At 43.5% G+C, this 17423-nt stretch overlaps 2 protein-coding genes across 2 annotated transcripts; both read left to right on the plus strand.

Annotated features, from left to right (window-relative positions):
* Window positions 1-9850: 9850 nt before the first annotated feature.
* On the plus strand, window positions 9851-11101 carry MELLADRAFT_108502 (uncharacterized protein; the record flags this gene model as incomplete). Its single annotated transcript, XM_007412296.1, has 5 exons — window positions 9851-9910; window positions 9981-10084; window positions 10192-10229; window positions 10514-10823; window positions 10933-11101. 5 exons carry the CDS (start codon window positions 9851-9853, stop codon window positions 11099-11101), a joined length of 681 nt encoding a protein of 226 aa, XP_007412358.1.
* Window positions 11102-16277: 5176 nt separating this feature from the next.
* On the plus strand, window positions 16278-16843 carry MELLADRAFT_123266 (amine oxidase; the record flags this gene model as incomplete). Its single annotated transcript, XM_007412297.1, has 2 exons — window positions 16278-16328; window positions 16391-16843. The coding sequence occupies 2 exons, from the start codon at window positions 16278-16280 to the stop codon at window positions 16841-16843; spliced, it is 504 nt and encodes a 167-aa protein (XP_007412359.1).
* Between the last annotated feature and the right edge of the window lie 580 nt (window positions 16844-17423).

Raw genomic sequence — 17423 nt, forward strand, 5'->3', positions numbered from 1 at the left:
CACTAAGGCTTGGCATCGTGGATGGTGTTGTTTTTGTTTCCTCAGTTAATGGGAAGTCAAGGGTTGTGGTATCCTGTAAGTCACATGGTGTGGTAGCTACACATGTAGCTTTGAAAAGCGCATCAGCCTTTTCTTCATTTGACGTACACGTAATTCCATCTGAAGTGATCATTGTGCTTATCACCGGGGATGGTTGTCTTCCAGATGCAAATTTCTTTGCCTGGAAAAGTGTGTCGTGAGTGAGTGTTGTGAGATGAATTTTCCAACGGTTTTCTTTGGCATTGTTCATTGCTGTCTTGAATTTGTTTTGTGCCTTTTTGGAAGCTAGGCGGTCTTCTTCTTTTCTTGTTTTCTTCACTTTTCTCTCAGTTCAAAGCGCTTCCTTTTGTAGAGGTTTGAGAATTTCAGGGATCCACCACTTTTTGTGCTTACCAATGGGTGGTTTCCAGGGAGAGTTGTTGTTGAGAGCTGTCGTGATGGCTGCTGTTATTTGTTTGTCAAAGGTTTCAACTAACTCACGTGTAGTCAGTGGTTTGATGTCCGGTAGGTTTTGCTGAATTTCCGTTGTCAGTGACATCCTTTCGGCTTTCTTCCAATTCTTTCTGGTTCTAGCTGACTTGTTGGGATTTTGTTGTAGGTGGATGTTATGAACGGCTCTATGCAGAGTTCGTGAGAACTTATACAATTAACTGAGATTGTGGTATGGGGAAAACTCTCATATGATACAACTGTGAGACGGGAGTTATTCCCCATCACCCATGACATGTCTGTACGGTAGGCGTGACATCCATGGATCATAACAGTATCCCCTCCTTAATGCCCAGGCTCCATCATGTTAGCCCAGCGTTCTTTCCACGGACCAGCGTTAAAAAACCACTTGGGAAAAAGCTTGGTCCTCACATCCTTCTCCTTCTCCTAAAGTTCTTTAATGCCTCCGGATATTTAGTCTTGAATGCTTCTACCAAATCTTTCGCGTTTTCTAAGTTGCTCCTTGGTTCCCATGAATCATGTTCTCTTCCGTATCCTGTCCAGCTGATCAGATACTCTTCAATCCTCCCACGTAACCTTCCATCTAGCACTGCTTCTACTTTGTATTCTTCCTCACCATTTAATTCAATAGGTGGCGGCGGTGGTTGCTTTCTTCCTTCTATGGTGTCCTTGTTGTATTGGCGTAATTTTGATATGTGAAATACCGGGTGTAATATGTGCATGCTGTGAGGCAATTCAAGTTTGTAAGCTACTTCTGAAACACATTTGATTATTTTGAACGGTCCTAGCCATCTATGGTCCATCTTGGCGCTTGGTCTTGTCGTTGAGATGTTTTTACTACTTAGCCACACCTTTGATCCTTCTTTCCAACTTGGTGTTTTCTTTCTGTTCTTGTCGTAAAAGTGTTTCATTGACTCCTGTGTTGCCTTCAGACTTTCTTTAATTTCTTGTTGTACTTCTTGAATTTGTTGAACTCGCTCTTCTACCGCTGGTATACATTGATTCTGTGCTGGAGTTGTAGTATACGTCGGATTATAGCCGTAATTCGCCATGAATGGTGACACACCTGTAGAGCTATGCATACTATTATTATAAGCAAATTCAGCCATAGCCAAAAGGGGCTCCCAATCATCCTGTTTATAACTTGTAAAATGACATAAATACCCTTCCACTACCTTATTCACGATTTCCGATTGTCCGTCAGTTTTGGGGTGGTACGCTGTTGAAGGTGTAGCCTTGATACCTAATTGTTCGTACAGAGAAGTAGTCAGCTGGGAGATAAAGATTCCACCGCGGTCTGATACTACCGTCTTTGGAGTTCCATGTAATCTCCATACGTGTCGTAACATCAATTCGGCCAATTCCTCAGCTGACGTAGTGTTGTTGCACGGGATAAAATGTGCCATCTTTGTCAACCTGTCAACAACTGTCAATATGCAAGTCTTACCGTTGGATTCAGGTAGTTCTGTGATAAGATTGTATGATATGTCTGTCCAGGGACCGGCCGGGATTGGGAGAGGTTTCAATTGACCAAATAATTTCTGATTTGATGACTTGACCCGTTGACATGATTCACATCCATCAACATATCTATTAATGAATGACTTCATACCCTTCCAGTGGTAGTTTCTCTTCACTAAGTTCAAAGTTTTTGCACGGCCTGGGTGGCCAGCCATTGGGCTATCGTGCCTACTTTTTACTATCTCTGCTTTGATGCTGTTGTCCGCCGGTACTACCACACAACCTTTATGATATAATACTCCGTCTTCGACTGAATAGTCTTGCGTTAAGCTTTTCATCCTGATGGAAATTGGCTTTCTTACTGCTTGGACCATTTCACCAATATAGGGATCTGTAGTTGATGTCTTTTGGATTCGATCTATGATTGTGGTATCAGACTCAATTGAATTGATTTCGCCATGACATAGGACGTCAGCCTCACTGCAAACATTAATAAACTTCCCCAAGTGGGCAGGAAAAAATGATTGGGAGTATCATTTGTCATAAAATGATCTATCACTCCACACCTGATCCATAACACTCACACTACATATGTGTAGCAGGCTCAGTGAATTGGTGGTTATCATGTACATACAGTTCTGCTCAGTTATCTGCTCAGCAGGATGAGTTATTCATATGTAATACATGCTGTAACTTTTTTCAGATTGACAAAAGCATTCAAAAGATAGACTACATACACTGACTCAACGTTTTGGTGTAATCTCATCAACTCAACTGCATGTAATACCCTTTCTGTTACTAAGAAATAGCCTCAAAAATATTGCCTGAGCAGCTACAGAATTATATGTAGTGAATTCTTGGGACAATTTTTTCCAAGTCAAAAAAGTTACATGTGGTATAACATGTGATTTATATAGTCTAATGGGCAAAAAACTGAGCAGACCTGTATGTACATGATAGAAAGCTATTTACTTAGTGTACTGCACATATGTAGTGTGGGTGTTGAGGCTCAGGTGAGTGGTATTGGATCTTTTTATGACAAACTGTACTATTAATTATTTTCCTCTTCCAATGTGGGGAAGTTGAATGATGTCCACAGTGCCTCGAACCACTCTTCCGCCTTTTTGTTCTCAATCATCTCGTCTTCGAACCATGCCTCTACACTGTCGATTTTGCTGATGAATGTGTCTTCAACTATGTTTTCAGGTTTTAACATTTGTCCAAACGTGAGTTTTGTCTCCGTTGAGGGCGCCAAGTCTGGTCGTCAAGATAATGCATCTGGTCTCGTGGCTTCTCTTCCTGGTCTGAACCTTATCTGAAAATCAAAGCTACCTAGTGTTTCCGCCCATCTAGCCTATCTACGAGTGAGCTGCTTGCTTGTCATGAAACTCTCGAGGTTTTTGTGGTCGGTATAGACAATTACGTCGAGGCGGTTGCGGTTGCCTTTGAGGTACTGTCTCCACTCTTTGAAAGTAGCCACAACTGCTAACAATTCTTTATCAAATATTTCGTAATTCTTTTCTGCAGCAATTAAGGATCGTGATAGATACGCTACTGGGTGTAGTAAACCGTCATCAGCAACTTGTGATAATACTGCTCCTAAAGCAAAATCTGAACAGTCACACTCCAGTACAAAGGGTTTGTATGGGTTAGCGATTCGGAGGATAGGTGCCGTAGTAAAAGATTCCTTTAAATCTTCAAATGATTTGTTCCTTCTTTCGTTCCATTCGAATTTGACATCTTTACAGGTCAGCTTGTGTAGAGGTCTTGCTGTCTTTGAGAATTGATTAATAAACCCTTGGTAAAAGTTAGCAAAACCTACAAACCGTTGTAGTTCCGTGACTGATTTTGGTGCGGGCCAATCCTTGACAGCTTTAACTTTAGCAGGGTCCATGCTGATCTTGTTTTTTGATATAATAAGTCCTAAATATTCGACTTCGTCTTTAGAAAACTCACATTTTTCAGGTTTAATCCATAATTGGTTTTTCTCTAAGATCTTCAGTATTTCTTTGACTACATCCTCATGATTGATTCCTAATTTTGTATATATCATAATGAAATCTAAGAATGCTCCAGTATCCTTTCCTATATGACCTAGCAAAATGTCTTGAATAAAGTACTGAAAATGTCCCGGAGCATCTGTTGGTCCGAAGGGCATTGTCAAGGGTGCAAATTGACCTGCTCTGCAAATAAAAGCTAATTTATCTTCGTCTTCTTCAGCTACTCTTAGGTTTCGGTAGGCGTTTCTCAGGTCTAGTTTAGTGAACTTTGTTGCATCCAATAAACTGTCAACTAAGTCCATTGTGAGCGGAAGAGGATACTTATGTTTGACCGTCAAAGCATTCAGTTTCCTATAGTCGAAACAGGGCCTAAGTTTTCCGTCTTTCTTTCCTGTGAACAAGACCAGAGCTGCCCAAGGTGAGGTGGTGTGCCTTATTGTCTTATTAGCTAAACCTTCTTTGACCATCTCCTCCAATACATCATTCTCGGCTGGTGACAGAGGTATTATCCTGCTTGCTTGTGGTACAGCACCAGGGACCAATTTAACTTTAAAGTCATATTTCCTACGAGGCGGAAGAGTCATTGCCTTTGATTTCGTAAACAGGTGCAGGTATTTGTGGTAACGCGTGGGAACTAATTCATCCACAGTCTTTTCTTTCACCATTGTTTTTGCCTCGGCTGCAATACGTGCTGACGTCGACCACGATGCTTTTGCTGTTGCTATTGAAGGGCTGCAGTTATCCTGTAAAGGTAAAAGCTTGCCAGCTGCTTCTTTAGACTTGGAAAGACTTTGCGTATCAAACTCACATTGTGGGGGCGTTAATGTACTCTTTTGAGCACACACCCCCTCATCATTTTGCCTAGCTTCCTCCCGTATCACCTCTCTCAGGTCTCTGGAAGGGTTTTTTGGTTCCAATGATGATGTGATATTGATTTCGTGGTCGTTTTCCTTCCTCTCCGTTGATTTCGTAGTCTTGGTGTCGTGGTGTGATCTAATTAAAGGGGCATCAAGCTTGCTAGCTGCTTCAACGTAATGGTTAGAGGTATGAGTATCAAACTCACATTGCGGGGGTGCTAAAGTACCACTATGGATACACACCCCCTTGTCACAATTCTTAGCGTCCCCAACTACGGTCTCTTCCTTGACTTGGGGTGTTTTCAGATCGGACAAAACTGCTTCGACAGCTGCGATGTCTTGACCTTCTTTAGAAGTTCTATTTTGCCAATCAATCTTATTACCATGCTTCTTGATCCACGGCATCCCTAGGATCGCATCATATGAGTCTTTAAGCTTAGTGATGATGAATCTTGAGGGCTCGGTGTCGTCGTCAATACACAATCTTGTGTCTTCAGTGATTCTTCTATTCTTTCCATCGAATCCTGAGACGTCTTTGGCTTTGGGCAGGGGGCTGGTTCTTATCTTATGCTTGCGAACGTAGTGCTCTCCTAATACTTCATGAGTAGCACCACAATCAATCAGGGCTTTGGCATCAGTTTTGGATGTGGGGCACGAGGGGTCAGACAATGTTATGGGGGAAAATAAACGTGGATCATTTGAATTGCAAATAAGTTTTCCTGCATCAATCATAACCATGTCCTTCCTCTCGTCACTTCCGCTCGAGTGAGACACATCCATCACTCTTGAGCGTCACCATCTTTTGATAGGTCTGCCTCACTTCCTTCACCCTGAGATCTTCCACCGCTACTACGTCCTCTACTTTCAAACTTGGCTAATTTTGCTTCTAAATCAGCTACTCTACTCCTTCCTTTTCCTTTCCACTTCTTAAACTTTCCACAGTTTCGTGCACAATGATTTAATCCTCCACGTTTGTAACACTCTCCTGCTGCTTCTCTTCTTTGATACTCTTCTCCAGAAATAGGAAACCGGGCGGCGGATAAATCCATGGCGTCCGGATCTCTAGCCGGGGTGTTTTGTACAGTGCTTGAGCTATGAACTGTCAATTGTTCACCATGAATCTCACTATCAATCTCAGCCGCTAGATTAGTAATGTCTTCCAAACATTCAAAAGTCTTCTGTAGCATTCCCATCCGGATTTCTAATTTTAAACCTTGTTTTTACTGACTAATAAGGATTGGAACTTCCCATTCGGTGGCTGCTGCCTATTGATTGAACTTAATTGAATAATTGGCTACGGAACCAGTTTGTTTCAAAGCACGTAATTCTTTTTATGCTCTTGTCTTCCTCATAGGGTCAAAGAAAACACCTTTGAATGCTTTCACGAAGCTGTCAAATGTAACTGAGTCTGACGTGGCCGGGTTGAGTACTAGTGCTAGCGTAGGCTGGGCCCATTGTAAGGCTTCTCTGGAGAGGTAAGAAAGTGCAAACATGACTTTTGATTGATCATTGGTAAACATTGCATGGTTTGTAAGTATGTATAAGCTAATTTGACTAATGAATCCTTCAGCCAATAGTCCTACGGTTCCGGTGAATTTGTTGGGTGTCGCTACCTTGGGTGTTATGGGTGCAGCTGGGGTAGGGGGGACCGAAACAAAAGTAGGTTGTGTATTTGATTTATTAGCAGCGCTCGGATTAGTTGCATTCGCTTCTAGCTGGGACAATCTAACTTCAGCCTGTTGTCTACTAAGTTCGGCAGCTTGTTGTAAGTTTGTTTCCTTAGTCAGCCGGGTGTTCAAATCGGCAACTTTTTGTATAAGTAACGCAATGTTTGGGATTTCTTCAGACATGTCTAGACTAGTCGCTGATTTGAAATCTTCGCTGTCGTGTTCTTCTTCTTTTACCGTGGATGTCGGTATCTTGGCGTCTTTTTTGTGGTGTTCTTTAACTTCTTCCAATCTTCTTACTAATGATTTTCAATATAAAGTTTTAACAATCTTCGATTTAAAGTTTTAAGTTTGATTCTGTATCGTCTGTCTTCTTCTATTTTAAGTTTGAGATCTTGCTTAGTTCTTGGGATTTAAAGATACCGCAATATGTTATGAACGGCTCTATGCAGAGTTCGTGAGAACTTATACAATTAACTGAGATTGCAGTGTGGGGAAAACTCTCATATGATACAACTGTGAGACGGGAGTTATTCCCCATCACCCGTGACATGTCTGTACGGTAGGTGTGACATCCATGGATCATAACAGTGGACTTGTGTAAGTATTGTTGTGATCAGTGCTTGGTGGTCAGAGAAGTGGCTGGTGATGCTATCTTTGTCTATCAGGCATTGTTGGATTGTTTCGTCAAGTGCTTTGTTGACCCAAGTTTGGTCAATTGAGGTGCCTAGTGTGGTGCTCAATCCAACCCCAAAGGTTGGGGTACCACATGGGGATCATAGGCGCATATCCCAGTCAGACATTTAGTCGACTAGTTTTTCTGCGTCCCAGTCTGTTGTGTTGATATTAGGAGGGTTCCACAGGGCGGAATGGAGGTTACAGTCGGTGTTGAGGATGGTTTGGAGTAGTTGAGTTTGGAGCGGAAGGCCTTTCATCAACTCTTTGTAGGCTGAGAATCCAGAGAAAATGGCCGGGTTGTTGTAGACACTGATAGCAAGCAGCTTAAATCCGGATGTGAATGTTACAGTACACGCGGCAATGTCTTGTGAAGTTGTTTGGAGGGGGTTGATTTGCGCATCAAGGTCTTTCCTGATATATAGGCACACTCTAGGTCGTGCTCTGATATTTCTTTTGTTAGGTGTTGAGCTAATGAGTGTCCAGTTGGGATGTTCTTGCGGTAGGTAGTTGACTTTGTTGATGTTTGGCTCTTGTAAGGACAGAATGGAGAACAAGTTAGTGAGATCTGAATTAAAGAGTGAGTTAGAGATGTCTGGTGAGTGGCAACAATTCAGTTGAAGAATTGACTCGATGTGAGGTAAGGTAAGTTTTTGCCAAAGTTGTTGTTCTAACATCGTAGCATGGAATCAACAACTTCTGGGACAACTACTAGTTTTGGTGAGGCACTTGGATTGTGAGGGGGTAGGCTCTCAGCAATTTGTGTTGCACATTGTGGGTGAAAAGGGGAATGGGTGAGATCCTGGTTATTGGATTCAAACAGGCCTTTGGCTGTTTTTGTTGTGTCTATTTTCATTAGAGCTCTGATGCACGCAGTGCACTTCATGGGGGTCGGGCCCTTTTTTGGCCATGCGTGTGCGTGATGTCCGTCACCCCAGTATGGGCACATGGCTGGGGAGGGGCAGGATGGGGCGGTGTGACCTGTCTTTTGGCAGTTATAGCACCTTTTAGGCGGGTCTTTTCCAGCCTCCGTCTTGTGAAGGCCGCGAACAAACCAAACTTTGTCTTTGATACATTTGTTGGCTTGGTCTTGAGAGTCCAGACCAATCAAGAGGGTTGAGTACCTCTTTGATGGATTGTCCTTTAGTTTGGGGTTGAGCCATCTGATGAAGGCTGCGCCCTGTAATAGATCGGGGTTGGAGGCGAGGAGCTCCTCACGGTGGCTAAGGATATCAGGGTCAAATGAGGTTGGGATAGCGTGGACCAACACTGTAAAGTGTTCTGGTTTGATGTGAAGGTTTGCTGACACGGTTGGCAGCCATGACTTTTCCATCTCCCTTACCTTTTCAGCATGTGCGGCGCTGGCTAGGTGTAGGACTAGATCATTAGATGGGTGTCTTTGGACTGTCTTGACTGTTATAGTTGACTCTGATGTCTCTTCAGCTTTCATGTTATTAGCACAGAACGCCGTGTTGAAGCCCTGAATGAGCTGGGTGACAGATAGTGAGCCTAAGGCTACTTGAGATTTGTCCGTTTGGACAAGTGTTACGGTGTTTGTAAGGCGCTTTCGTGCCTTGGGTTTGGGCATCTCTCTCTGGCTTGGACGTGGTCCAGCTGTTTGAGTGTGGGTTTGGTCACCAGCGTGTTTGGACGCAGCTGCGGCATATGAGCCTGTAGCGGGTGTAGCAGTTGTTTTTTGAGTTGGTTTTGATGGAATGATGTGGGAGGTTAGGATTGAAACCTGCTGAGAGCGCTTCAAGCTTCTCGGTCCACGAGTCAGCTCGGAAATCGAAGGTTGGATTAGAACTCATCGATGGGGGGTTCATTATTGGCACTGACGCTCTTTTGGAGCCTGCTAGGTCAGCTGCCGGTCGCTTAAAGAGGTTACACCTCATTTGTTCAAACTGATGCTGATCAAACGCTGCGTTGATCAGGACCAGGATGTCTGCGCAAGAGTTCACATCGATGTGAACCTGTTTGGCAAGCCGGCCCTTGGCCGGCAGCTGCATGACGTCGTTGGCGACCACCGCGAGCTTGGCCAACAGGACTGTGAGGCAACGATCTTCCTCACAGCCTGGGACCAATCGCGCCATCCTTTCAGAACGAGGCGTTCCGGTGACCGTTTGGATATGTTCTTGAGCCACTAGTCCGGGTGTACTAGTACGGGCTCTCTTTTTAGCGAACTCGGTTAGTAATGGGATCTCTGATTGCTTCGGGGTAGCTCCTAGGGCGTCTGAGGTGATTTCGATCTGGGGTAGACCGCGTTCCGAGCCTCTCAGGAAGGCGGCTACCGCGTCATCGTTTGTGCTAGACGCGGTCGGATTCGACCATCGTGACGTCGAATTCGAGCTTGGACCATCCTCGACGATTTGGCCCGTGTCGGGCGCGTCAGGGGCCATAGGGCGCGAGATAAAGAGGGATAAGAGGTTGTTGATGGTGGCGAAAAAGTTAGAATAATGAAGTGGACGAGGCGAATTTCGGGTCACGTGACCTTAGAAAAAACCTGTACAAAGTCATAATTCTTCCCTTTCCCCCATAACTATGTGGTCAAAGAAACTTGCGATAAGACTTTTCTTCGAAGGTCGATCTCGACCCGGCTGTCATCTACATCGATCCTCCTTGGTTGGTCGAGCAAAGGTCTAGAAAACCACGTGACCAGTCAAAAAACCCGCCAGTTGCTAAGAAAATTCATCCACCTTGAATGGTATCAATGCAGGCTAGGAAGGCTTCAGGTCGGACACCGAAGCTCGGTATGGGTCGGGTGAGCAAGCAATGAGATACCGTAGAATTTGTGACGTCTTGTTGTCGCTTTTCCATCTTGACGATTCCAGGTTGGTTTGCATGCTATGAGCAATTGCTCGGCGGAAGCTGTGATTGATGATCAGTCGAATTACATCACTTCGACTGACGAGGTTGGCGAACCTCGACTGGTGAGGTTGGCAGGAGAACATTATGAATGTTGCCGAGGTTTGCCACATCTATGTTCGGGACCAATCGTTGAATATCTGAAATATATCCATGAACACCTGCGTAGCCATGTAGCCGATGCACGCTCAGCACTGCTGCTAAAGATAGGAAATGTGAGCTCAAGGCCAGCTTTTTCTTGTCACCTATAAAAGAGAACTCGGATTATGTACTCGGATCTTTCTATCTGCGCATACTTCCTAGGATCACACTAATAGAGCTAGACCTCTATAACTAACAACTATACATCTAAGGGATTGCCGGGCATCCTTCCTCTCGCTTAATATGACTACTACATCTAGATATTTAAAGCACAAGGCAGATCACTCAACTGCCTTTTTTAGACGAAAAGGTATTATCATATTGTTGGTTTTGATCTTCTTCTTCGGAACTTGTTCAGCAAAGGGAGGAAATCACAAGCCGAATAACCATAACACGACACCTGATGGTAAGGCCAAGGTAGGAGGTTGCCAGTACAAGGGTACAGGTGACGTCAAGAAAGAAATCGACATGTTGAACAGAGAAGTCAAACAAATGAATGGTATCGTCGGTGGCCTCGGCAAGAAGGGGGGTAATTACATAGAACTTGCAAAGCATGGCATATGCTCGGAGATCCAACAGAATGGTGCCCGAGCGTTTCTAGCCGGGCCCAAGGTGGCAAATCTCACTGCCGATTTGAACGAGATCAACAAGCTCATTTCCCAAATCATGTGAGTCTTCGTCAAGAATGTATCCATGATTGCTCTAGAGCAATCCGTACTATGTGAATTACCATTGAGAGCCAAGACTGAAGGGAATATCCTGGATTCTTTCTCATAGAGACTTATTGAACAAATTCATCAGCGGTAAAGGTCAATCAGACCAAAGCGCAGCAAAGCTAGCTCAAGATATCACAGCAATCCGCGGCAAAGCCAAACCAAGTAAGGGTCTTCTCTTCATCCACATCTCCTTGTCATCAACCCGAGCATATGAATCTGATTCAAGTTGACGCCAATCTTGTGATATCATTGAAATGGTAAAGTTAATAAAAAGATCATAGACGCAGCCACCAAGAAAATTGGTACTTCAACAACCAAGCCGCGCCACAAGTAATCGGGCAAAACTCAGGAGAAGATCGAATATGACCTTTTGAGGAAATATATGCGAGTACTCTCAAGCCTCTATTGATTACAAAGAAAGCAACAGCACATACCTGTCTCCTAATATCAAATTTCAACCAAAATCTCTACTTTCACCCCCGTTATCCTTAATCTCGTTCAGTTCATCTGTTGTATTCAGAGCGCATTTCACAGTGTCTATTGAACTGAAATTTTGTCCTTTTATCACAAGTAATTTTCTAGCATTTCTTAGCAACTTTATTTGTAATACTTTAATCCCTGACTTGGCTTACTTGTGATTTTAATTTGATGGATGCTTCCATGTTCTCAACTCCAATTGTTGAAACTTCTACCCACTTGTCCTCGTCTGCTGGCCTGCCTTTGTATTGTACCAGGTACAGGCGCATATCTTTACCTTGGATCCGCACCAGTTTGTCGTTGATGACTTTCTTTATTCCAGGCCACAGCCCTAATATGAACAGATAACTGAGCAAACCTGTATGTACATGATAGCCATCTAGGGCTGTGGCCCGGCCCTGGGTTTCGTTTTTCCCGTTAAGTTTTTAACTTTTTTTTTCATTTTGCATTTGTAGGTGAAACTGCTCAACCGAGCCAACCTCAAGGAAGTCCTAGTCCGGATGGTTGTCAATTGAGAAGTTCCGGTCTCCTTTGTTGACGCAAAGGAGTTCCAAGAAATGATCAACATGATCAACCCAGCCGCCTAATCCCTTCTATCCAAACAAAGCGCTGTTTCCGAATCAATTTTGGACATGTATTGTTTGACTTGTGCTTCAATCACCAACTTACTCTAAAACATCAGCCACATCAGTATTACTTGCAATGTATGTACAACTCCTACCAACGTATCCATGTTGGGAGTGACTTCCCACTGGATTGAAAACTTGTTCACAATGTGTGGGATTACTCTTGCTTTGAAGCCTATTGACGGACCACATACTGGAGCTAATCTTGCCATGCTTCTCAAGCACACCCTGGATTCTTTCAACATTGCCAAACGGCTCTTCTGTATCACAGCTGATAACGCTTCCAACAACACAACTATGGGTCAGAGTCTTTCCTCAATGATTCCTCAATCCAATGCTTCACAGAACCTACATGGTTGTGTGGCACACATAATCAATCTCATGGCCAAGGCTGTCATGGGAGTCTTTGAATCAAGAGGAACCTCCCCTCATCAATGCCCTTGACCCAGCTATTCCTCAACCATTGTCGTCAATTCCCTTATTTCTTGAGCCTACCTCAAATTCTGAGATATGCAGCATCCTCACGCAAATTTGTGGATTTCATAAAAAGATTAAACACAGTGGTCAGCTCAAGACTTCCCTCAACAATTCCATTGCCAGCTGTGTGACGTTGGCACACAAGGTCAGTCTTGTTCACAAAGTTTCAACACGGTGGTTGTCCACCCACTCTTCTCTTTCACAATTTGTCAAGCTTAGAGTTGTGATAGAGTATCAATTTAATTGCACCCCTGCCCTTGAGGGCTTCAAGCTTGAGCACAAAGAGTGGCTCTTAGTTGAAAATCTTGTCCAGTTCTTAGCTCCTCTGGCTACTGTGACCAAGACTCTAAAAGGACACAAATACCCAACTTTCTCTCTTGTTATGCCTGACTACCAATGGCTAGTCAAACAGCTTGAATGTGTATATTTTTTTCTTTTTGATTACTTTTTTATTCCTTTTTATAAGTTACTGATATCACATCTGTTTGTTACAGGCTTGGGCCAATTCTAAATGCAAGGAGTTGGAAGTGGCAATTATGCCCATGATAAAGAAGGTGATTCAATATCAAGAGGCGGCTCAGAAAAAGGCAGTCTATATCTGCAGTGCTATTCTTGACCCTTGACTTGAATTTACCGCCATTAAAGCTCAAACAATGGAACCACTGGGTTGGGGACATGAAGATCTAGTTACTTACTTTACCAAACATGCCAGTGCCTTTAAAGCTGCTCTTGACACGGAGATTGAAATAGTTGAACCTCAAGAAACGCTCCGCCTTGACCAACCTCAACATCACATCAAGCGACGCAGGACGGTGCCGATTGAACATGAGGTGCACAAATATCTCACTGCCCCTCAAGAGGACAAGATATGCAAGCCTCTCAACTACCGGCAAATCAACACCCGTCTGTGGCCCAACCTGGCATGTATGGCAAAGGCAATGATTGCTGTGCCTGCCGCAAGCACACCTAGTGAGAGTCTTTTTAATGCCTTGCACTGCCAGCATTAAAGAGGTTCCCAGGTGGGAAAGTGACCTAGGCTGGGAACATGATTGAGAGTAAAATGGTCATGAAATCATCTTGCACTGCACAACTGAGCCTTGAAGCATATGCTACATATGTGCAAACATCTGTGTAAATCCTTAGCTATCAGCTACATACACATCAGCTCAGTTATCTGTTCATCTGGATAGGGAAATTACATGTAATACATGTTGTAATTTTGCTCAGATTGTGACAAGCATTTTGAAAAATTGACTACATATATCACAATGACTACTCAGGCAATATTTCTTAGGCTGTGTAACAGTAACAGAAGGGGAATCTGGTCCCTGGGACCCAGATTCCCATCCGGGAACCTCTTTAATGCTGGCAGTGTTGAGAGTGATGAGCGATCACCAATCATCATTCACTCCCACCAATCTTGAGGTGCAAGTATGCCTTAAGAGCTGGAACAAGGTGTTATCAACCTGAAATGTTTCAAGTAAGCTCACACCGCGAATATAATGTATTTTTCCGAGGTGAAAAATGATTACATTTATTTCACAAAATGATTAAAAATGCATTAATTCTGCATTAATTCTGCATTATTAATCATTTTGTGCATTAATTTCAATCACTTTTCACCTTGGAAAAATACATTATTTTTGCAGTGTCATAAACCTTTATATATTCTTTCAAAAAGGCTGACATCTGTTCTCTTTTCTTGTGAAGTAGGAGCTCTTATGAAATTTTATACACAAAAATTCAAAATATACTAACCAAGTAGGATCTTGCAAATCTAGAATGTTTTTACTTTCTAAAACTGCTCATAAAGCTCTTGTACAAGTTTCTATACATGTGAACTCTTGGGATCAGAAACTTGTTTTTCATTTCTAAATAGGCTCATAAAGTGGTTATCTAAGTGTTATACTTGTGAATTATTGAATATCAAACAATATACTTGTTACTTATCCCCTTCTTGTGCATTTTTTACCCTACTGTTGAGTCCGGTCCTGCCTGGCCACGTGGCCAGGGCTTCCGGGGCGTGCCCTGGGCGGCCATCCCTCCCTGTTAGAGCCCATTGGATCTACCCGGGGCCTGTTTTGGCCCCGTGGCCGGCCCCAAACTTTTGTGGCCGCACCACAGTCCTAGCTCATATGGATTAGCAACTCATATGTAATACATGCTGTAACAGTTTTCAGATTGAAAAAAGCATTCCAAAAATTGACTACAATAGACTGACTCAAAGTTTTGGTGTAATTTCATCAACTAAACTTCATGTGACCCTTTCTGTTACTGACAAATGGGTTTCAGTACCAGCATAAAGTAATTTTCCTGTGGAGAAGATGATATCATTTAGAGCAACAAATGATTAAAGATACATTAATTCAGCATTCTTGATTATGTGATGGATTGAATGTAATCATTTTGTCCGCGGGAAGATTACTTTATTCTGGTTGTGTTTGAGAATATTGCCTGGTTGCTATAGAGATATATGTTGTAGTGAATGTTTGGGATAAATTTATCAAAGTCAGAAAAGTTATGGGATGTATTACATGTGATTTATCTATTCAGATGAGCAGACCTGGATGTACAAGATAGGCAACTATTTAATTAGCCTACTGCACATATTTAGTGTGGTTATTGTGGCTCAGGTTTGCAGTGATGGATCCTTCTATGACATACTACTCCTGTCAGGGTGGCTATCTAATAAAGGTGCTGAGAAAGGTCTAGTACTTACTCAGTAGAGATCCTGACAAATATGTATCTCACTATTTACTCCGGATATACTAACTGGATGAAACCTAAGTATCAAATAAGAATGTTGAACATCAGTATCTATAGTGATAAATACAAGTTTTTTTGAATGCACAGCCTCAGGCCTACTGTCTGTTCAACAAAGTGGGATGGTCAATCCTGAACCCAAGTTTTTCCCTTGAGCTTGGGAGCTTAGGGTAGCCTGATATCTCTTACAATACTCAGGGACCTTGTCCAACAGAAGTTGCAAGAATAAGATGACCAATCATAAATCACTTGCAAAAATTCTAGGAAGCAAAGAGGGATCCTTCTAAGAATTTTGGGGCTAATGAGATATTAATTGTATGTTGGCCAGAACTGTCGAAATACAATCAAGACCAGAATGGGTTTATGAAAATGCAATTTAGGAAATGGTGAATACGGTTTAAGGTGTATCATTTCTCGTTTGATAAGATGTTTCTTTTACTTTTTTTCGTGCTTTGTTCTTCGTGCTTTGTTCTGTAACCCCAAAGGACTCTATTGTACCTCATTCACTGCGTCCACCACAGACCTTCTCAACGTCGAGATGGTCAGATCTTCCCGACTTTGTTTCCACTTAACTCTTTTTCAATGTTTTGTTCCTTCACAGACCTTCTCCTCAGTCAAAAGCCTGAAATTCCCTCCTTTCCACGTTTTTTTACTTTACTGAGCTTATGGTCAGTCAACAGTCTGAGGTATTGCACCAAAGCTCAGGAGATGAGCAATCACCTCAGCGCACAGGCATAGCACTTTGTACATGACCGCGCACATGCACATTCACTTTTAGCCCGGAGAGAAAATCTTGAGGGCGTCAATTGAACACTAGAAAATACGGTGCCATCCAAGCTGCAGGAAGCATTAAAAGCACGCATCTTCAGAACTCCCTTGGCAGCTGAGGTGAAATCAGATGACCAATGGCTGCGAGTAGTCAGGGCGCCGGCCCCGGTGGTTTTGGGCATCAAACCTTGGGGCGCTGATGAAGACGTCACAGTCTGAGTCACTGCATCGATCTCTAGCCCTTGCACTGGCTGTGCAGCTTGATCAATCCCTGATCTCTTTCGCCCATCTCAGAATGAAGGTAGCCGTCATTGGAGGTGGAATCAGTGGACTAGGTGCTGTCTGGGTGAGCGTTTGAGACACCCTCTGAACGTTCCATACTTGATGTTTCACTGACAAATTGATCAGCTTTTGAATGAACATTCCGAGCACCAAGTCGAACTTTTCGAAGCAAATGAATATGTTGGTGGTCATCCCCATACCGTCCCACTCCCCACCAATGCTATGGTAGACACTGGTTTCATCGTTTTTAATCGGCTCACGTATCCTAACTTCACCCAACTTCTCACTATACCGGGCGTTCGAAGTGGTCCCTCCGAAATGTCTTTCTCAGTTTGCGTCGGTTCAAAGTATGAGTGGGCTGGGACAGGTTTAATGGCAGCATTTGCTGGGGCATCTGATTGGGGCGCTCAAGCTCGCATGTTGTGTGATATCATCCGTTTCAATGCCAACGCCCCAGACGCCCTGCTCGATCCACGTCCATTGCTGAGTGTTGGGGAATACTTGAACGAAAATGGCTATTCAGATGCGTTCAGGCGTCATTGCCTACTGGTAAGCTCGTTTGTTCCGCATATGTGCTAAAGACTTCATAGGGCTGAATGTCCTCAATTTCAACAGCCAATGACTTCTGCCATCTGGTCAACCCCCGCAGACAAAACCGCTCTGTTATTCCCGGTGAAAACTCTTGTACAATTCTTTCCAACCATCACCTACTACAAGTCTTTGGTCAGCCAGAGTGGTTAACAATCCCTGGGGGCGCTCGTACCTATGTAGAAGCTATATTACGGAACTTCCACAACCTCACCTTCATAAAAGTGCATCTGTGACCTCCATTCGGCGCGAGGGAGATGACAAACTCAGTGTCTTACTCGAGTCTGGGAGGGAGCGTGGGCCATTTGATCAAGTGATTTTTGCTTCTCACACCGACAAGACGTCAAAAATCCTGGCATCCTCTGCATCGGACACAGCCTGCAATCAAGCGTTATCCGTCTTATCTCGATTTTCTTGCACTGCAAACCATGCAGTACTGCATTCTGATCCGAGCTTGACGCCCAAACAGCGTAACTGTTGGACAGCTTGGAACTATGTAATTCACAATTCTGGTGAAGCTTACGAGAAAGATCACGTGGAAGACATTGTTTGTCTGTCGGTCCCCTATTAC

The sequence above is a fragment of the Melampsora larici-populina genome (assembly GCF_000204055.1).
Source record: "Melampsora larici-populina 98AG31 unplaced genomic scaffold MELLAscaffold_30, whole genome shotgun sequence".
Classification (NCBI taxonomy): Eukaryota; Fungi; Basidiomycota; class Pucciniomycetes; order Pucciniales; family Melampsoraceae; genus Melampsora; species Melampsora laricis-populina.